We start from the raw sequence: 22,251 nt of genomic DNA on the forward strand, positions 1-22,251 counted from the left end.
ACTGCAGAAAAAAATTTATTCATGGATGGTTTTGATTTTAATATATACTATGGAAATGCACACATTTTCAATCCAATATATAGCTTCAGATCCTAATCCTTAGCCTGTCTATAAGGTGAACTTACCAATACACTGTAGGAGCCCATTAAGTAACTACAATATTTTTAGATGTTTCAGTGACACAGGAATAGGTTTCATTTAACACATTCAATAAATATTTATTAATGCGGTTCTAGGTAGTTCAAACAGTTTTTAAAAGGGGGGAATATTTTAAAAAAAGTTGAAACTGAAAACATGGTAACAATACCAAAGTTTTGAGTTGGAATTTAGTTTACTTCCTAAGAAGCAAGCATGCTTTGCCTGTTGTGTTTGTAGAAGAAAAAATAATATCCATATATTACATGCTTCCTTTGCCTAAATATATATATATCCATATATATATACAAAAGAACAACTTCAGATAAATAATTACAAAATAAACCTTCAGGATTTAGTCATTAAGAGTTTGTCAAGATACTTTTTCTATGTAATCTTTTTGAATGGAAAAGATAAGATTCAAGGTGATGTATTCTCTAAATAGCACTTTAAATGAATTTTTGTGTTTATTAAGTTAAGTACTCAAGGACTTGGTTTGAAGAGTCCAAGAGACTAAAAGTCTGCTTTTCAAGAGCATTATGATCTTCCATCAATGGAGAGATTTTGGCATTTCTGTATTCTAATAGTTCACGATCCTTGCTTGACGTCAGTAACTCACTGTCGTCTACTCCAATAGCCGCATCTTCCACCAGAATACTTGCTTGGTATGCTCCAACTGGCAGCTCGGGCATTCCAACATAGTCATGATCCGCCACCACTGAACCGTGTAAGAGATGGAGACTATCTGAAAGAAGGAACACAAGTTTGCCTTTTAGAACTATAATTAAACCACATTCAAATGAAATAATATAAAATAAGGAATAAAATCGCAAGTAATACAAATTAACTATCAAGATTAATTTCTGATGGGTTCTCATATCTCCTAAATAAGTACACGTCGAAGAATGAATAAAATGATATATGAATTTGACGGCTCATACATACAGAATTCAGGAGAGATCAAGGAAAGCCAGACTTTTTTAAAAAAATAGGAATAATATAAAGGGATGGGTTTTTTTTTTACAAGTTAAAAATTTTTTTATTGTGGTACAATTGATTTACAATGTTGTGTTAGTTTCAGGTGCACAGCGAAGTGAACCTGTTATATACATATACATACACCCAACTTGTTTGGGGTTCTTTTCCCTATAGGCCATTACAGAGTATTCTCTTGATATGTCTTTGGTAGGTGTAAGTGAGGGGGTGGAAAGGGCTGAGAATCATGGTATAGGTTAAAAACAAAAGTTCTAAACTATATTTTTGATGTTGATGATATCCTTAATATATATCTCAAAGCATTTCTGGATGCATTTATGGGGTCCTGAAAGATACACTAACAAATGGAATTGTTAAATCCTTATATTTACAACTTTAGGTAATTCTTTAATCTTTATAGAATTCATATTAGGACAATAACATCAAATTGTCACACTATGAAGTGATTAAACTACAATGAAGATAAAGTTCCTAGAATCAGGTTTATATAAGAGGTATACGAAAGTAGGCAGGCTACAATGGATCAGGTGAATTAGCTTACTTAGGTCTAATTTAATATTAAAATGCTCATGAACTTTCGAGGTATAGCTAAATCCATACTAAAATACTGACAAGGAATTTTCCTTCTCAGTATTTTATTCTATTTTCAGCAAATTTATCTTCACTGTAAGGGAAAAAAAATGTTTAAAATGAGGGTTAAACAGATGGCAAAGCAGCAGAATCTTTATAAACAAAGGTTAATGTAGATAAAAGAATTCTACCCTACATAGTATTTTAATTCATTACAACAAGGAACTATTCCACTACCACTGATTAGCTTCCTGGACCCCTGTCATCTCTTTTTGAATTTTCTCCCAAAACATTAACAGAATCTCTTAAAGATTTTAATAGCTTAAAGAACCCTCAAATTTTAAGTTCAAGAAAGAGCAAAAGGAACATTAATAGCTCATTTAGACTAAAGATCAATGAAAGTTTCTCAAAGCAGATAAATGTGCTAATATATCCCAGAACATGATTCCACCATACTTATCCTCATACTAATACTGGAAGGACTGATGCTGAAGCTGAAACTCCAATACTTTGGCTACCTGATGCAAAAAGCTGACCATTTGAAAAGACCCTGATGCTGAGAAAGATCGAAGGCGGAGGAGAAAGGGATGACAGAGGATGAGATGGTTACATGGCATCACCGACTCAATGGACATGAGTTTGAGTAAACTCTGGGGAGTTGGCAATGGACAGGGAGGCCTGGCATGCTGCAGTCCATGGCGTTGCAAAGAGTCAGACACGACTAAGTGACTGAACTGAACTGAACTGAGTATGTGAAAAGCTAACTGAATCTATTCCAACCCTGTAAGTCACACATTTATGAACTTTAAATTTACAAACATCAAAAGATCAAACAAAGCTATGCTCTTTCCTAACAGGTGGCGTAAGTAGACTTGGGCTTGTATGGACATTTAGTTTTGCCCATTTACTTCTTCATTAGGGAAAGTGTACCTGATATTTTAGTTTTAAGAGGTTTTCTAAGTTTAACCTCACCAATTCTTATTAATGCAAAAGCAGTAATTACATTGAAAATGCTGTTAAGATACACATAATTATGATGGAAATAAAAGTATGGATAATTGAAGGTGATAACAAAATGATTTTTCTATGTTAGTAGGCAATGAAATGCTGAACAAGAGAACAATTCTGAAAGATAAAAAAAAATCACGCAACCCAGGAGATGTGCTATGCTCAACAGTAGCAGGAAAGAGGAAAAAAGGATCAGTGAAATTGAAACACCTTTAGAATGTGTTCTAGAGGTTCAACATCAAAGTTTGCTTTTAGTCTGTTAATATCAGAGAAAGCTAGGTAGTTACTTGGAAGGTTAGGCGGGGTAAGAATGACACCTGCTGATGACACCTGTCTAATAAGTCTTGGAGGGTTTCAGAGCCCCGGGCACAACGCCACAAGGTACAGTGAGGGCGGTTACTATAAGCATGTTAAGTATTTCCTAACTGGATCTCTGCAGAGATCTTTGACGAAGGAAGTTTTCTGTCTCAAAATGTTTTTCCATACAGATAAAGCAGGTCTACTATAGAAAAATATGTCCAGTAAACATGTATCAACAGGGAAACTATGGATAGATGCAAAGTTTTTAGAAGTTATCCCTTTGATTTCCTGAAAATGCATTCAAAGACCTTGAGTGTAAGCATCTCCTAGTTACACAGACCTTGAAACAAAAGGACTTGACCAACCTCACTTGTTTGTAAAAGACAAGATCTTCCAAATGTAAGTAACCAATCTACATCTGAATGTATACACACACTTTCTTAAGTAAGCTTTAAAGTAACTTAGTGAGACAAAACTGCAGCTAATCAGGATTATATTCAGCAAAGTCTACAAAAGTTACTCTATATGGAATGGAAAACTACTCTGGAGATTTCAAGTTGCCTTTGTACAGAAAAAACAATTCTCATTCATTTGGAAAGGTCAAATATGTTTCCATCCTACTTTGTTCTAAACCTAGTACAGCCAACAGAAATGTTCTTTAACTTCAAAAAAGATTACCAAAGATTTACCAGAAAGAGATTTTTGAGGCCTTACATGAATGCTGAAATAATACTATTTTAGATATATTGGATTATTATAAAATATATAACAAATTATTTTCACCTACTTTTTTTAACATGGTTACTAGAAAATTTTAAATTATATATTACATAGTTTTTTCATTATATATCTATTAGTACTAATCTAGAATAATCCTGAGTTACGGATAAAGAAAAGAACAAGATAAGTTTTTGCCCCCATTATAAAGAGACATAAACAAAACCATATTAAAGGACTAGTCTACTCAGTCACATGACATGACAGAATTTACCTAATTTTTATTTTCTCATTCTATTGATTTAGTTACTAATATAAATGCTTGATGAAAGCATTATTTCAGTTTTGACCAGACTGACTGATTAAGTCTTTAGTTTCTCAGAAGGAGAGGTATTTTCAAGACATGTCAAGAAGGTATTATCAGCAGTTTTGACATACTTTTCCTTATTTAGTATTAGAGTAAAAAACAAAGTGAGGTAAGAATATTAAAATTTCCCTAAGGAGAAAAATTAAAACCACGTATTAAAACCAAGGCCTCAGAAAAGTCTCAGTGATTTGGATTAACTTATTTTTTCAAATAGAAAAAATATAAGGTTTCATGACAATTTTCTCATTCTGAAATGAAGTGTCTTGACTAATCCTATACATGGTCTGATATCCTAAAACTAGCATGATGTGTTGCTATACTAGTGCTTTTCTCATGATAAAATAAATAACTGTAGTTTGATACTACTTAATTATTGTAGTAGATAAACCAGTACTAACAGAGAACTGAATGATTCTTATTTTGAGATGACATAACTAAGAAGTCAAAGGGAGGCGCTGTGCAGGAACTACAGTTGGTGTTCATACCCCAGAGTTTGCACCACGGATGTGGAGGTGGGGAAGAACAGGGCCATTTCATACAAGGGACCCGGGCACATGTGGATTTTGGTATCCACAGGGGTCCTGGAACTGATTCCCTATGGATACCAACAGATGACTGTGCATTAACAATAAAGTCAAACTTTATTTAATATAGGGACTAAGCTCTGTTTTCTATTATGAGTGCAGACCATAACTGTGTTAGGCAGAATGCTGCTGCTGCTGCTGCTGCTGCTAAGTTGCTTCATTCGTGTCCGACTCTGTGTGACCCTATGGACACCAGGCTCCTCTGTCCACGGGATTCTCTAGGCGAGAATACTGGAGTGGGTTGCCATTTCCTTCTCCTGTTAGGCAGAATAGTGGACCCCTAATGGTAGCTATGTACTAATTCATTTACCTTGTGATTAGGTTACCTAACATGGTAAAGGAGGATTAGGGTAGTGATGGAATTAAGGTTGCTAACCAACTGACCAATCAACCTTAAAGTAGAGAGGATATCTTGGATTATCAGGATGGGCCCAAGCACAGGTGTCCTGAAACACAGAGGATGAAGGAAGAATAGGAGGCTGGAGTGATATAATGTGAGAAGAACTCTACCCCACTGCTGGCTTTTAAGACAGGAAGAGGACCACAAGTCAAGTGATCTGAGCACCCTCTAGAAGGTGGAAAATGCACAAAACAACCCTCTTGAGCCTCCAGAAAAGAACACAGCCCTGCCATGCCTTACTGTAGCCCACTGAGATCTATACCAGATTTCTAAGTATAGAACTGTGAGACAGTAAGTGTTTTAAGCCACTAAATTTGTGGTAAATTGTTATGGCAGCAATGGGAAACTTATTAAAGAATAAAAACCATTTCTCAAACTGTGAGGGGCAATCAGACCAGGGCCTTTAGGGGAGGCAGACACATACTGATCACGATAATTCCCAATCAAAACAAAATTACTCAAAATCTATGTCACATACAATAATGGGGAGTCAATAACATTTTTCCACTCAAAGGAAAACATTATGACTATGAACAGACACGATGGTATGGCATAAAATTTGTTAAAATAGTCTTGAAAAGGTGCCTGGAACTGAACTAGACAGACAGACACACAGGCCTGCTTAAAACAGCAATAAGAAACACTGCCAGCCTAGTACTGAATGTGCCCCCTCTCGGTATGGATGAGAAGTTGGCAACAGAAGCATGTCTGTTCCGGCTGGTGAGCTTTACTGCAGTTACGACATCTCGAGGCTGGTAAGAGCAACAGTGCAGACAAATTCATAGTCCTTTTGGCTACACTATGTTCAAATTTATGTCAAAAGAATGGGATGACTACTCAGAGGCATTATATTTAAATTTAATTCAAAGACTTTAAAATCAGCTTTTGAGGTGAAGATTTTCAGGAAAATATGTGCTACCAAAGGAAAAGGTGATAGCAATCACACTTGTTCTGAATTTCTACAAATAAGAGAAATACACAAAAACCGATCAGAGTAAACAAGAACCAGACTTCAGCTGGATTAGTACTTCTTTTGATTAATAAGAAAAACAATTTTACCCATCAATCTCAGGTTCCTTATATGTACACTAGAACTAATTTTGCAATTTCCCTTGTATTACTGAAGAAGAATCTGTAGAGAATTTAAGCATGAAGCAAAAATTGTATTGCTTGTTTAGAAATTGTTCTATTCAGCTGGATTCTGAAATATTCAGTTGTAGCAGAACGTTAGGTCTCCTTAAGAAATGCTTTGGCAAGAGCAAGTTACAAAATGGTGAAACAGATCCTGATGCAGTAACATTTTAAACAGAGGTTTTGCATTAATTTAGGAAGGTTAACACATTAGAAGGAATCAAGTCCTGAACACCAAGGATTGAAGGGAAAATCGGAAGAAAGGACAACCTGCACCTTATAATCTTTTGTTCCTACTTAACTGGCAGAAGGAAGAAATCATAAAGGGTAGCTTAGAACTGAGAAGGCACAAGGAATAAAAGTGCTTCTTCTAACAGAGAACGAAGGTGCTGGGAGCTTTCTGAGTTGGAATGGTCCAAGGTAAGTTTACTAGAGCAACTGGTTCTGTCACAAGCAGAAAGAAAGGTACTAAGAGCTTTTAACATGAGAGTTGTGACCCAGATCAGAAACAGTTGAGCAGCCTCAAGGGCTTCATATCCTAAGAGAGGGTCATCTATTATCATTATTTTTTAATTATTATTTATTATTTACTTAAGACTGTTAAATAACACAGTTTTTATACTGTTTTAAAAGGCACTAAATTGTATCTTTGTTAATTGTTACTCAGATTCAAAAAATTTTGAATTATTTTATCTTTCTTTACAGAAAAAACAAAAGTAACTAGCTAAGATACCAATTTATTCCCTTTCAGTTACCTACCTCAAAGAAAGTCTAGAAAGCAGATACTATAGGACAAAATAAAAGCTTCAATAAAGTAGGATTTAAACTGAAAGCCATATCAATTAGCTCTAGTCCATGAAAGAAAGTATTAGAGAAGATCAGGATATCTTAACTATTCAGATTCACATTGTGGAGCAAGTAGCATCATCTAGGGTGCTGTTCACCTCTTATAATAGCGCATCATTCTCAGAACCTCTCACTCACCTTCCCCTGCATTTACCATGGCCGTTTTAAGATTCAACATTAAAAATCAATCACATTTTTAAATGTCCCCTAATGTATTTATCTCACAACAGAATTCCAGATAGTGTTTGTTTTGGCATTATTTATCTTAGCTACTATCATGTCATGCTAAGAGTGACAAAATATTCTGAAAGTGCAAATAATGAACACATAATTCTTCCCTCTATGAAAGATGTCCAGTGTCCTGCACATGAACGGTGGGGAGAAGTGTGTGGAAAGTATACTAGACATCAAAATAAAATCCCTTACAAACCTGACAGCTTCAGAAACCATATGTTAATTAAAAAAACACTCTTTGGGCTCCAACATTGTACAAAATTTTATAAGAATGAAAAGGGAAAATAAAACCTAACCAAAGGAAAGGCAGGGAGGAGGAGGAGAGATTTCTTATAATTTAACTTCTCTTTTCATTCAAAGAAAGTACAAATGTAGAGAGGTGACAGATGTTTACCTTGTTCACCCGATTCTCTGACATAGGGCTTCAGGTGGGACATCTTGATAGGTCGTTTAAGTCTAGCCCCAGAGCTGTCTCGCAGAACAGCGCCCCCGTTCTCCGTAATGTAGTCTATGACACAAGGGCCGACCCATTCAGACCGGAAGCGACCATCCTTCCACCAGTTTTTCCTCTGCCTTAACACTTCATGACCCACTTTCAGATGAAATGGATTTAGTTGCTTCGGTTTCTTTTTAACAATGATTTTGCTTTTATTTAGTTCATTACAATTGTTGTTCTCCATCTGCAAGTATTAAAAAAAAAGGATGAAACAGCTATAGTTTCTTGAAGGCAAATACAGATAATATTATAACAAAAATATTACTGAGATGCTACTAAAAGCTACGGAAGAATCCCACTTAATTTTTTAAAATAGTATTTCAAAATCAGTATTACCCCAACTTTATAAAGAAAATAAAGTAATATGAGAGGAAGTAACAGGCCCAAGTTAAACAACTGGGAAGCAAGACCAGGGGTTTGAATTCAGCTGCACCTTCATTCCAAAACACATGGTCCTATTAATGTCTCTCAGAATTTCATAGCTAATAAACACAGTTTAATCAAGACATGCAGAATTCAATAGAAAAAATTTGGTTTCAGTGTGTATCATATGTATGTGTGTGTGTATATATACTGAAAAAACTTTTTTGTATCATTTTATAGACTTTATAGTTTTTTTTCTATTAGAATCACCTGGCCCACTGAAGTTGTCTTATTCTCCATTATTTTATCAGCTTCTTTAATTGCATCTAGAATTTTGGCAAACATACTTGTATTATCACCATCCACTTCACGAATATCTGAAGATTCAGGCATGTAAGGATTTCGATTAAACATTTGAAAATATGGTGTATTTTTAGTAGGTTCCTGTCAAGAAAAATAAACAATTTGTAATAAAACATGCAGCCAAGAGATAATCATAACTCAAAAGTACTGAATTATAAACAGATACATACCAAGTGAGTGACGTTGAAGGCGAATGAAACAGCTGGCAGGTGGTCATCCCAGTCGTTTGGGTAGTCCACACAATGTTTGGAAAGAAAGGTTTTGATAGTGCTAGGTGTACTTTCAGCTGGATTAATTGTTTGGGAGGCATGAGAAATAACAATTTGCTTTGTGCCAAACAATTCACATAGCTCTACATTGATCTGAAAAATACATAAAAACAACAGTGACTTTAAAAGTCTGTATTTTATTTTTCCCTTGATGGAAAGGTTTCAAAAGAATTTAAATCTTGCCTTTTCCTTGACCATTTGTTTGCTGTGTCAGTGGCTAAGTCGTGTCCAACTCTTCTGCCATCCCATGGACCATAGCCCCACTAGGCTCCTCTGTCCATGGATTTCTCAGGCAAGAATACTGGAGTGGGTTGCCATTTCCCTTCTCCAGGGGATCTTCCCGATCCATGGATCAAACCTGCATTTACCGCCGAGCCTGGGAAGCCCATTCCATGAAGGGTAGTTTGGTGAAAACTGGACAATATCTAGAAACTAGATTACTGTCAGGAAAGCAAAAAATGAGTGAGGGGCCACTATGGACTCCCACATGTTGCAGATTCTCACTTTTCTCCCAAGATACATTTCCATACCATGTGCAACACACAGTCTTCTGCTTTGTTGATTCAGGAGGCTATTATCAATTTATACATATTAGTAAAAGCTTCATTTCTTTCTTATTGGATGGAAAAAATAAACAAAAGCTCTAATATTGTCATTCCTTATTTTGCAGATGACTGCTACCTTAGTCAAGGTAGGCAAGTTACAAAACCCAATCAAGGCTCAGGGGTTCAACTCAGAAATTTTACTACTTGCTAGGACAAGGCCAGCTACAGGCCAGGGTGTCTCTCCAAAGCAACTGGCCTCCCCCAGGTACCTCAACAATCCCGGATAAGAGAAAATCCACTATCGCTTAGGGTCACACCTGAAATATTCAGTTGATTCTCCAGAGAAAGAATAAGACTGGAAGAATGAAGAATTGAGCATGAGGTTTTCAATACTTTGGGTTGAAAGTGTCACACGTTCATTCATTTAGTTTCTCTGGCCAAAAGTGCTACTTGGGTTTACTCACCTGCAAGAGGCTAGGACAGCCTATTTGGAAGGCTAGGAGAACTAGTTATTGCTGAGCACCAATCACAAAACAACAGATGGTTATGCATATTTTAATCACTAAGCTAATAATGATAACACATACTGAAACACAAACTGATAATAACATAATATAATGATAACACAAACTGAAAAATTTAAAAAACAAATCTGTAACCTCATTGCTCTTAAAAACCCCATACAACTTGTATGGTTAACCATACAAATTTTTGTTTTAGCTTCTTTACATTTTTTTTTAATTTTCTAAAAAAAAATTTTTTAATGTATTTATTTTTAATTGGAGAATAACTGCTTTACAGTGTTGTCTTGGTTTCTGCCATACATCAGCATGAATCAGTATACATATGAGTATACATATGTCCCCGCCCTCCTGAAACTCCTTCCCACTTCCCAGCCCATCCCACCCCTCACGGGTGTGAGTGCCCCAGGCTGAGCTCCCTGCGTCACACAGCAAATTCCCACTGTGTCTTACGTGTGGCAATGTGTGTGTTTCACGTGTGGCAGTGTGTTGTTTCAGTGCTACTCTTATCAATCAATCCCCGCTCTCTCCCTCCCCTGCTGTGTCTACAAGTCTGTCCTCGATGTCTCTGTCTCTACTGCTGCCCTACAGACAGATTCATCAATACCACTTTCTAGATTCCATATATTTTTTACATAGTTATACACACAAAATATGTATGTATAATATATGTAATAAAATCTTTTACCCAGATTTTTAATCTAACCAGAAAACATATGCATGCATGTGTGTGCAGCCTACCAGGCTCCTCCGTCCATGGGATTTTCCAGGCAAGATTATTGGAGTGGGGTGCCATCGCATTCTCTGATCTATAGTCGACTTGATATTTTTGTTATTATTACTATTTTTATTGATATGGATAAACAAAAAATGAGTGCCTTACTCATTATTATTCGGTTTGAATCTTTTTTCATATTTTTATTCCCTCTTGTGAATTACATTTCTGTCACTGACTCAGTTTTTTGTTTGAATCTTTTATAATAAAGGCAGTAACACTTTCCTGCATGAATCTGCATTATTTTTGTTGGCCTGTTTCTTGGCCTTTATGTTTTGGCTATTTTCAGTTCAGTCGCTCAGTCGTGTCCGACTCTTTGCAACCCCATGAATCGCAGCACGCCAGGCCTCACTGTCCATCACCATCTCCCGGAGTTCACCCAGACTCACGGCCATTGAGTCAGTGATGCCATGCAGCCATCTCATCCTCTGTTGTCCCCTTCTCCTCCTGCCCCCAATCCCTCCCAGCATCAGAGTCTTTTCCAATGAGTCAACTCTTTGCATGAGGTGGCCAAAGTACTGGAGTTTCAGCTTTAGCATCATTCCTTCCAAAGAAATCCCAGGGCTGATCTTCTTCAGAATGGACTGGTTGGATCTCCTTGCAGTCCAAGGGACTCTCAAGTCTTCTCCAACACCACAGTTCAAAAGCATCAATTCTTCAGTGCTCAGCCTTCTTCACAGTCCAACTCTCACATCCATACATGACCACAGGAAAAACCATAGCCTTGACTAGACGAACCTTTGTTGGCAAAGTAATGTCTCTGCTTTTCAATATACTATCTAGGTTGGTCATCACTTTCCTTCCAAGGAGCAAGCGTCTTTTAATTTCATGGCTGCAGTCACCATCTGCAGTGATTTTTGGAGCCCAGAAAAATAAAGTCTGACACTGTTTCCACTGTTTCCCCATCTATTTCCCATGAAGTGATGGGACCGGATGCCATGATCTTCATTTTCTGAATGTTGAGCTTTAAGCCAACTTTTTCACTCTCCACTTTCACTTTCATCAAGAGGCTTTTGAGTTCCTCTTCACTTTCTGCCATAAGGGTGGCGTCATCTGCATATCTGACGTTAGTGATATTTCTCCCGGCAATCTTGATTCCAGCTTGTGTTTCTTCCAGTCCAGCGTTTCTCATGATGTACTGTGCATATAAGTTAAATAAGCAGGGTGACAATATACAGCCTTGATGGACTCCTTTTCCTATCTGGAACCAGTCTGTTGTTCCATGCTTCCTGACCTGCATACAGATTTCTCAAGAGGCAGGTCAGGTGGTCTGGTATTCCCATCTCTTTCTTAATTGTCCACAGTTTATTGTGATCCACACAGTCAAAGGCTTTGGCATAGTCAATAAAGCAGAAACAGATGTTTTTCTGGAACTCTCTTGCTTTTTCCATGATCCAGTGGATGTTGGCAATTTGATCTCTGGTTCCTCTGCCTTTTCTAAAACCAGCTTGAACATCAGGAAATCAGGAAGTTCACAGTTCACATATTGCTGAAGCCTGGCTTGGAGAATTTGGAGCATTACTTTACTAGTGTGTGCTGCTGCTCAGTCACTTCAGTCGTGTCCGACTCTGTGCGACCCCATAGACGGCAGCCCACCAGGCTTCCCTGTCCCTGAGATTCTCCAGGCAAGAACACTGGAGTGGGTTGCCATTTCCTTTTCCAATGCATGATAGTGAAAAGTGAAAGTGAAGTGGCTCAGTCGTGTCCGACCCTCAGCGACCCCATGGACTGGAGCCTACCAGGCTCCTCCATCCATGGGATTTTCCAGGCAAGAGTGCTGCAGTGGGGTGCCATTGAGATGTGTGCAATTGTGTGGTAGTTTGAGCATTCTTTCGCATTGCCTTTCTTTGGGATTGGAATGAAAACTGACCACATACAAATTTTACCACATACAAATTTCTAATTTTTACACAGCCCAAATTTGGTGATTTTTCCATTCAAATTTATGCCTCTGTTCCCTAAGCCTGGAATGTCAAGTCAGTCTCTGGAGTTTTTTTTTTTTTTTTTAAGTTAATTGAATTTTTGTTTGTTTCAATTAAAAAACACAAAAATTTTAATTTATCTGAAAATAATTTTGGTATGCAGTAATCCTAAAATCATATTATAGAAATAAATAGAAATAATTAGAAAATTTTTATTTATGCTATTAACTAAATTAAATGTATTAAATAATCCTTCCCCAACTCCACTCTCTTGTGATACCAGCTCTATCATTTTGAACATAATTACCGAACTCTGTGCCAAATGGCCCCCTTGGCATCTGTTGGACACCTTGGAAACTACTAGCTTAAGGTAGTTTACGGTTTCAACATTAGATTAGGTAAGACTACATTTCTCTCGATAATGATGTATCTCTATAGAAGCGTTCTTTGATAGGTGCCATGATTCCCTAGTAGCTCAGACAGTAAAGAATCTGCCTGTAATCCGGGAGACCTAGGTTCAATCCCTGGGGTAGGAAGATCCCATGGAGAAGGGAATGGCAACCCACTGCAGTATTCTTGCCTGGAGAATCCCATGAACGGAAGAGCCTGGCAGGCTATCGTCCAAGGGGTCACAAAGAGTTGGACACGACTAAGTGACTTTTGCTCTACGCTCTATGATAAAAAGCAACAATTGTGTAAAAATCATTGTGAAACAGGAAATGATTACAGTGTTTAATCTGATTCCAAGGTTTGAAAAACTGAGCAGAGGTCAACAGGCATATATATCCCATTAGTAACTAACTGAAGCTATTTAAGAATGAAATGAAAATAGTTTTCTTTCAATTTATGACTATTATTCTCTTAAATGGCTAAGTGATTAGGACATAAACACTAAGTTGTTTGGACCTGTGTAGGAAGAGTTAACACAGCAGAACTAAGGCTGCTATCCTGTGAAAGTCCTGCTTACAAAGTTGGCCCTTGGCTGATGACTAGGAACCTGGATTCTGTGAGGGTTTCTACCATTCCCTAACGGATTAAGGATGGCTCATGGTGCCTAAACTGTTTTACAAAGAAGGTGGTTTATGCTGAAAACTTCTTTAGAGACTCTAGAATTTTGGGTGCCAATGTGATCGGCTTCCATTTAAAATCCCAGGCACCAAGTCTATAATAAGCTTCCCAAGTAGACAACAATTTACATGTGTTGCTACAACTCTTCACTGGGAGAATTAACCATGTCCTGTGAGACTCCACTGGGAGAGAATGTCTTACAAGTTTGTTCCTGGTTTTCCCCTGGACTTATCCCCATGAGCCTTTTCTCTGTTAATCTTGCTTTGTATCCTTTAATTATATAAATCTTAGGCATGAGTATGTCCATCTGCAGAGTCCTCCTAGTGAATTATTAATATAAAACCTGGAGATCACCTTAGGAACCCCCTGACCCAAGCCCTAACTATTTAATAAGTATAACTTTAGGTATTTCTTCTGGATTGAGATATCAAAGGTGCTGTGAATTTAGTCTGGTTATTTATACCAGTCTTTTGTCAATTGTAAAAATTTAATAATATACCTCTAAATATAGTAGTATATTCCTTTGTTAGATTTTTTGTATATATTACTGTCTGCTTATTCTTTAAGGTTAACTTTAATTTGGATAAAAAGGCCAGGGCAAGGGAAAATGCTTCCTCCTTTTTAATGCTGATTAGAAATCCATTAATCATATAAATTAATTTTGATTTTAGAAAAATTGATATTATAATATTGAATATTCTCATTCATGAAATGATGTATAATACTTCTCCATTTAGTCAATTCTCCCTCTACATGTCAATCACAGAATTTTTAAGCTAGTAGCAAAAAAAGACTATTTGGTCCCATCTCATTTTAGTTTGAAGAAAACTAAAGATAAGTTTCAATTATTTAGTGGCATAGTAAGTACTGATACTAAAATATTGGTCTCTTAATTTCCAGTTCAACTACTTTTGTACTATACAATATTAAACCTTTATATCTGTAGGAATTTATCTAAACTTATTAAGCATCATATAATAAGCTGTGTTGTACACTGAAAAGTGAGTAAAATATGCTCCTAGATCTAAGTAGTTTATTTGTCTTACCTGATGAATGAATTCATCTCTTTGGTCCATTATTATTTTCTGAGGAGGCCCATATAAGAAAAATATGTTGATAATAGCTTTAGAAATTTCTGATGCTGAAACATCACAAAGAGGCAAAATCACAACCCATTTTGTGAACAAATCTGTCATGATTATAGCATATACATGACTTCTGTTGCTTGTATGAAATGGGCCCATCAGATCAACAGTAACTATACTCCATGGATTCTCCACTTTGAGAAGGTGCTGTTTAGGTGCTAGAATAACTGTATTTTTTGCCACTTGGCAATGCTGACAAGCATATACCTATAAAACAGGCATATAATAAAGAAAAGATAGACAAGTGTTAATATATCCAATATAAAAAAAGCAGTATTATAAATCTGAACTTTGTAACGGTTGATATAGGTACTTTATATTTTAAGGGAGAAACTTTTGGACTGTACTCAGAATAAAATGAAACCTATTCAGAATAATCAAATATTTGCTATTAATTAATTAATTGCTATTAATTAATTGAAATCAACTATTCAATGACCATGTTAATGGGTCTTATTCACATGGAACATAATTCTGGTTTACAATCAATAAATACTTATTAAATGAATAGATCTCAAAACATATTTGCTATAATTTTACATCAGTATGTGAGTATATAATTTCTATAAGCAAAAAATATTTTTCTTTTAAAGATACCACTCTAATAAGTTCATTCATTCATCTACTGCAGTAATATTTATTAAAATATAACTTTATTCAAGCAATATTTTTAGATGCCAGAAATTCCTCTAGGTCCTAGGAAAAGAGTACGAACAAAAATCCAGCCCATGCTGTCATGGTGTTTTCATTGTAGTGAGATGAGAAGATATAAATTGACCGACTTGTGGAAGATGCCATTGTTCAACATATTTCCGGAACTCTATTTTGGAAACTACTTTCAAATCAAGGCCTGAACAAAAATTTTAAAATGATTTTACTGAAATATAGTTACTTTTGATTAAATTTTTATTTTCTAACTTAAACTAGTTCTCATCACAAATAACCTTACATCCAAAATTCATTTCTCAATGATAAAGATTTGACAAAGACTTCACTGAATATTGGAAAAGGAGTGTGTGGCATGTTCTAAAGCTGAATACAAACACTGAGGTCTTTGGAATACCTTCACAGACTCACAAATGATACTTGGTTAAATTAAATATGTTAATTTTTTATGCCTGAAATGACAGTCTTTTAATGCACTATCACAATTATTAAAGGATCCTCACACATAAACCAAGGAATTTCTACCATTTGCTACAGACAGCACATGAGCACACGAGTAGGGATCAGCTGACCTAGCAGCAAGAATCCCTGAATTTTCTATCAGAAGAAGCTGAAGGTCCTAATGGGTTATAACGTTACAAAACTCAGAAGAACTTCATTATCTTCACAACTTCATTTTTTGGTTGGGGGTTTCTGTCACACTTGACATTTTCTATGTCAAGACAGTAACAGGCACAAAAGATGAGAAACATACTGGGCTTGATTTATCACAAACATATTCTCTTCTCAAGAAAAGACTGTATGAATGTCATTAAAAATGTAGTGACTTATTTTTAGTCAAAGAAACTTCAGCCCCATTTAAATTCTGCCACACAAAATAGTTCAATGATGAAAATCTGTGCCCAAGATAATCTAAATGTAGTAAATTCAAATATTTAAATAATGTTTTGTTCTAGTTCAAATTATATTTCAGTGATTTTAAAGAAGACTTTTGAAGGGAAATAAAACTCTCTTCAAATGTTCTGCACAAAAAACTATCCATACAAAAAGTACTTGAGAAATGACCATACAAAAAGTACTTAATGAGAAGTGATATCGAGTTAATCTAAAGCAGTAATGAATTTTGAATGTATACCATAAAGACATTATTCAAAATATTCTAAAGACATAAGCCATACCCACTGTTTGACATCATTGGTCACAGAAGTCCAATAGTAACTGGATTCCACTAGAGTAAGGGTTCTGGATATGCCATGATGGGCTCCAGTGTCATTTTCATGGCATTCTCTTAGGACTTTCTTTTTTTCTTCTTCTGAAACAACTACCAAGCGATCCTGTTTTCTGTCTTTTCCGACATAAAACAGCTTCTTTTCTAGAATAAAAAACACCAAAATGATATCATTGCAATTTTTAGACATCTATATAGTTTTAAGATAATCACAGCCTTATCTTCAAACCATGAGGGTTTTTGTTTTGGTTAAATCTTTCTCCCTCTAAGATAGAATATTTGTGATGATGCTACCATACAATCTGAAACATCTTCCACTGTCATACTTACTGGATATGTAGATCTAGCTGCTATAGTTTTGTAGCTATCAAATCAAGTAGAGCTAACTTGTTCACCAAAGCACATGGTAATATGGGAGTATAAAATCATCTTCCTATGGGAGTAATCAAACTAGAAAAACACTTGCAGCAGGCACCTCCTAAAAATGGCATGAATTAGCAAATAAATTATGTACAGATAAGCAACTTCTGGAATAGAATTTTCCAAAAGAGCATTTCATCAGAGCTGTACTTTTGTAAGCCACCACCTCTCTTAAGTTTTTCTGGATTTGAGTAGGAAATAGGGTTAGTAAAGCCAAGAAAGTAGCAGAACTTTAATCTTCAGGACAGTTCTGCTTTCCTTTGGAGACACCTAAAAAGAGTCTATGAGCAATGTAATCAGGGCATGAAGAGAACTGCCACTTCTCCAGTGTGGATGAATATTCAAACTCAAAAAGACGCCATTGTTAGTGTGCTTAGCTAAGAATATGCTGAGTGGAACATTCCTTACTTGAATTAGAAAGTAAGCAGCTTAAGGCCAGGAGCCTAATCTATTTCATTCATCAGTGTATTCCCAAGGCCTAAAATGTGACTGGCACATAGTAGGAACTCAGTAAACAATTGGTGCATAAATCATTAAGTGAACGAATGAACGAATACTCTTTAGTGTAAAATGTAATAGGTGTGTAAGAGACATGACAGATGCAGGTTCAGTCCCTGGGTGGGAAGACTGCCTGCAGGACATGGCAACCCACTCCAGTATTCTTGCCTGGAGAGTCCCATGGACACAGAAGCCTGGCGGGCTACAATCTACGGGATCGCAGAGTGGGACGTGACTAAAGCAACTTAGCATTCTTCAATTAAAGGGAGCTACTGGAAGGGATGTACACAGGGAGAAATAAGCAGGTATTTATTTATAATTTTAGAATTTTCTTGACCTGCTTTGAGAAAAGCCTGATTCTGTACCTACAGGCAAAATTCCCGTTAATAACACCAACATTCATTTAGCCATCTGGTGACTGTACTTTTTGCTTATATATCTCAAACTTCTCTTCCCTTTTGGAGGAGGAGGACAAAGAGGGGAGAATGATCATAATCTTTCAAGATAAATATTCCACTGCCTTTCAAACATTTAATTCACTCAGGGAGATTAGGAGTTCAAAGATAAATATGATCCTGAAACCATTTAACAGCAGGGAGAGGGAGGAATCACGGAAGTAATAGAGTAAATAAGTTAACTTTGTCAACATTTTCACATTAGGCATCCAGTCAGTTCTTCACTGAGGGTGACGTGAGTGCCCGCAAGTGCACCACCGAAGTAGGACTCGCCAAGGAACAAGAGCGGCGTTAATTCAGGCAAGTGCTGGTTTTTTCATGCTATCATTTTCTGTCTATGATTTAAAATGCCCCTTTCATGCTTACTAGCCTTCAGTTAGCTTCAACGTGATTTTTATTTTGCTTTCGACTGAACGCCATTATCAATTTAAGCAACAACCAATTGCTACAGAAATCCTCAGGACTCCACAAAGAACTCCACATGGGGAAGCACCTATATAAAAGTCTATACTAAAAATAGGGGGTATTTTACCTTTGAAGACAAATTTTTTTGCTGCTCTTCTTATGCCACTTCTCTCACTAGGCAGTGTAGTTGGATGATATTCACCAGTTCGTTTATAATATGCAATCTGTTTAAGATGAAGGTCACCATTTTTTCCACTACGAACCATCATGAACCTAGGCAAAAGGTATTTAAAGATACAATTTAAGTGATAAGCTAATTCAGTTGCTATTTCAGTTCAGGCTTGTGTCATATTTGTGCTTATCCATGAATTGAACTTTCCTGGAATATTATCAGTGACAAGAAATAACTGCAGTACAGAAAAGGAACAGTATGATGTATATGAACTAGAATATCCAGATGCTGTTTTTGAGATACAACATGACACATTATCTTGTCTCTTTCCAAGTGAAAAGAAATACTTAAAAATTTCCCCATACTAGGAAAAAAGGAACAAGTACACTTCAAAAAGTTTTGCTTAAAGTCTCTTATTACACATCACTTGAAATGTTACTTATATAGGATGGTTCTCTTATGTGACATTTAAATAAATGATAGGTGATAAAAGGAAAAATGTAGTTTTATGTTACTTCTAAATATATTCATGGTCACAAAAATCTAATCATTTATGAAAAAGATCCATTTTTAAAATGTTCAGATGATAAATGACAAAGAAGATTTTAGCTATGCTAGATTTCATACACTATTCTGAACTACATGGAAGCTAATTTTTCTTGAACAGAAAAGATTTTTGTTCTGTGTATACTTTCTCTGTGTTATAAAAAGTCTGGCTGTACTGGCCAAAACAAAAAACTTCTCTATTTTAGACCCTAAGCATTATGAAAAACCATTACATTAAAAGAAAAACATCTTTTCTTTCATATTTTCAGTTGAAACAAACTATCCTGTGCTGGTTATTCCATCTGTCACCACCTAACTGATCCAGATATATTTTTGACCTTACTCTCCCTGCTGCTGTACCCTAACAGACTGGCCCTTACAGACTGCATTTACAGTTTTTTGGTTGGCCTTGTCCAGCAGGAGGTATGAGCAGTCAAATCAGGCAGCAGAAGACGTCAGGATATTTATTTCCCAGGTCCTTCCTTGGTTTAAGCTGCAACCCTCTACAACCATAGCTCCTTACCAGGAAGCCCATCTTCTGTGTCTCTAGCTCTCACTGGAAGTCTGTACCATTTCCTCTCTTGACACTTCAGCCCTAGAGGTGGTAGCTATTTTCTGCTGTCGCTAGTCTCCAGGAGCCACATTGCCTTCTTTGACCCTTCCCATCAGGTGTGTAAACAGGAGCTTTATTAAATTTTCTTTAAAATCCCACCAGAGTATATCTTCTGTTTCCCACTAGAAATGTTAACTGATGCAAAGACTTAACATTTTGAATTTTCAAAATTAATATGGACGTTTACTGACCACCAGAAGATCTAAGGATAAGGATAAAAGAAAATATTTCTGCAGAGAGAAGGTCAGAACAAAGCAGAACAGACTAGGCCTATGAACTAGGTCTTAAATAGCCTATTAAGTCTCTTTGCCAATGAAACAGCACTTTGCACATTTAATAACCATCTTTCTGATCTTTTCACAACTCTGGAATATCAGTATGTTTCTAACATCCCTTAACCTTAGATTAGTATAAAGTGTAGGCTATTTTAAAAGCAAACGTTCTGTAAGACTAATTCTCTCCTATCATAACTAAAAGACAGGTTAATTATTTCTATAAAACAGTTTATTCTAATTAAATTCTTAATATATAATTTTTCCATTTTGTAATAAATGGTTACAAACAAAAATCAAACAAATGTACCTTATTACAATTTCTAAAACATCTCAAAAATAAATGGATCAGACTTTAAAACCATTTATAAAACTACAGTAAATACAACAGTGAAGTCTTGGCATAAGACAAACAGACCATGGAAATAGAATAGAGTCCAGAATTAAATCCACATGTATACAGTCAATTACTTTACAACAAGGGCATTGATTCAATGGGAGAAGAGATGGTCTTTTCAATAAATGATGCTGAAGCAATTGGATATTTGTATCAGAAAAAAATTAATATCAACCATCTACCAACATCTACAAAATTCCAGATAAATCACAAACCTAAATATGAAAAGTAAAGTATAAAGCTTCTGGACAAAAACATAGAAAAAGATCTTCAAAACCTTGGGAAAAGATAAAGATTTCTGAAACAGGAACAAAAAGTCCTATTCATAAAAGAAAAAAATTATAACAAGTTAGATTTTATTAAAATCAAAATCTGTTCATCGAAAGACCATTAAGAAAGGGAAAAGATGATCCACTGACTGGGAGAGGATAACTTTAATATATATATCTAACAAAGGACTCATACCCAGCAAATACAATGAATTATGACAAAATCAAAAGGCAAAGGATAAAAATATAAAAAAACAGGGAAATACCTCACATGAGATTTCAAAAAAAGTGAATGCTCAAAGGGATAATAAGCAAGTGAAAATGTCCTCAAACATCATTACTCCCAGGGCAATGCAAACTAAAGCCAAAATGATTTACAACTATACACTACCAAAAAGGCTAAATTTAAAAACATAGACAGCAGGTGTTGGGAGGATACTCTCACACATGGTTTGTGAAAGTGTAAAAGGCTACAGTCACTTTGGAAAACTGACAGCTTCTTCTAAAGCTAAGCATACCCTAAGGACTTGGCAATTCTATTTTTAAGTTTACATCCTAGTGAAATGAGTGTATGACCATCAAAAGATGTGTACAGAAGTTTTCCTAGATGAAGCTGGCAACAGGAAGCGTGTCGAGAGGGTCTGCCCCGTGCGCACTCAGCCCTTGCTGTAGACACGTCTGGTGTTCTCCGGTTCTGCGTGCTCTAAACCTCAGTGCTTTTCCAGCTGACGGTGGGGAAGCGCTGCTCCGCAACCTCAATCTGCGACAGGAGACCCCTCGATGCTTTTACTTTCATGTCATCCATCCTGTCTACAGCCTTTCCTCTGCCAAAGGATTCTGAACCAAACTTCCATCCTTCATCAATTTTCAATTTAGGAAGCTGTGTGTGGTTTCAAGTAGGGAGTATAGACTGTCAGTCTACCAATCTATTTGCCTGTCATTCCAGTTTTGTATTAATTCTCCTTCACTCTTAAAAAAACAACCAACAAACAAGCAAAAATCATTTTCCTATCTTACATTTCTCTCTAAGATACACTGACACAAGCTCTTCCAAGTCTAAGAGCCAGAAGGACCTGCTTTTTCTTAGTTTAAATCATTATGGTCTATATTCTGTAAAATGTATCATATATTATAAATGACCCCGCATTCCCCATGTGACCCCATGGGGTCATTCCCCCAATGACCCCATGTTTTCCCTTGTTGGCTTTTGGGACCACCAATATTCTAAATCATCTAAAAGAAAACTTTAATAAAACACCCAGTTTAGCCACTGAGAGCACGGTACCTGCAGAAAGATGTTTATTTTGTTTAAAATGTAAAATTCTCTGTTGCCTTCTTTTCAGAGACCAGTAAACATTGCAAATTTCCTGAAGGACATTAAAAGAAATGGGGGGAAGAAGTCTCATCAGGCCTCTAAAAAGCCTGCAGGAGTAAAAGACCAAACTCTCACACCTCAAAGGAAATACAGACCTTAAAACACAGAGGTTTATACTAGGGAAGCAAGGATTCTTCCACACAAGCAAATTAATCCATGTGATTCACCAAACTGAAACAG

The 22,251-nt window shown here is 36.2% G+C and overlaps 2 protein-coding genes across 9 annotated transcripts in view; one reads left to right on the forward strand and one right to left on the reverse strand.

The window, feature by feature from the left end:
- Positions 1 to 192: 192 nt before the first annotated feature.
- GIN1 (gypsy retrotransposon integrase 1) overlaps positions 193 to 22,251 on the reverse strand; it is a 29,890-nt gene continuing 7,831 nt past the window's right edge. Inside the window, exons 2-8 of one of the 8 annotated variants that reach the window (XR_015168360.1) lie at positions 18,555 to 18,700; positions 16,600 to 16,793; positions 14,657 to 14,962; positions 8,681 to 8,872; positions 8,495 to 8,591; positions 7,683 to 7,968; positions 193 to 880 (exon numbers count right to left, since the gene is read on the reverse strand). Coding sequence is in view for 7 of the 8 variants with exons in the window: in XM_086413315.1 (XP_086269441.1) it covers positions 606 to 880; positions 7,683 to 7,968; positions 8,418 to 8,591; positions 8,681 to 8,872; positions 14,657 to 14,962; positions 16,600 to 16,793; positions 18,555 to 18,696 (1,569 nt within the window). In the remaining variant the exon portion in view is untranslated. Of the gene's footprint in view, positions 881 to 7,682; positions 7,969 to 8,417; positions 8,592 to 8,680; positions 8,873 to 14,656; positions 14,963 to 16,599; positions 16,794 to 18,554; positions 18,701 to 22,251 lie in introns of all 8 variants that reach the window. The other 7 variants (XM_086413317.1, XM_086413320.1, XM_086413316.1 and 4 more) reach the window with 7 other exon arrangements.
- PPIP5K2 (diphosphoinositol pentakisphosphate kinase 2) overlaps positions 6,425 to 22,251 on the forward strand; it is a 109,889-nt gene continuing 94,062 nt past the window's right edge. The window contains exons 1-2 of the mRNA XM_086413298.1: positions 6,425 to 6,628; positions 18,228 to 18,322. The gene's annotated coding sequence lies outside the window, so the exon portion shown is untranslated. The remainder of the gene's footprint in view (positions 6,629 to 18,227; positions 18,323 to 22,251) is intronic.

The sequence above is a fragment of the Bos grunniens genome, chromosome 7 (assembly GCF_055505025.1).
Source record: "Bos grunniens cultivar Pamir isolate PY7600 chromosome 7, Bosgru_T2T1.0, whole genome shotgun sequence".
In the NCBI taxonomy this organism is placed as follows: domain Eukaryota; kingdom Metazoa; phylum Chordata; class Mammalia; order Artiodactyla; family Bovidae; genus Bos; species Bos grunniens.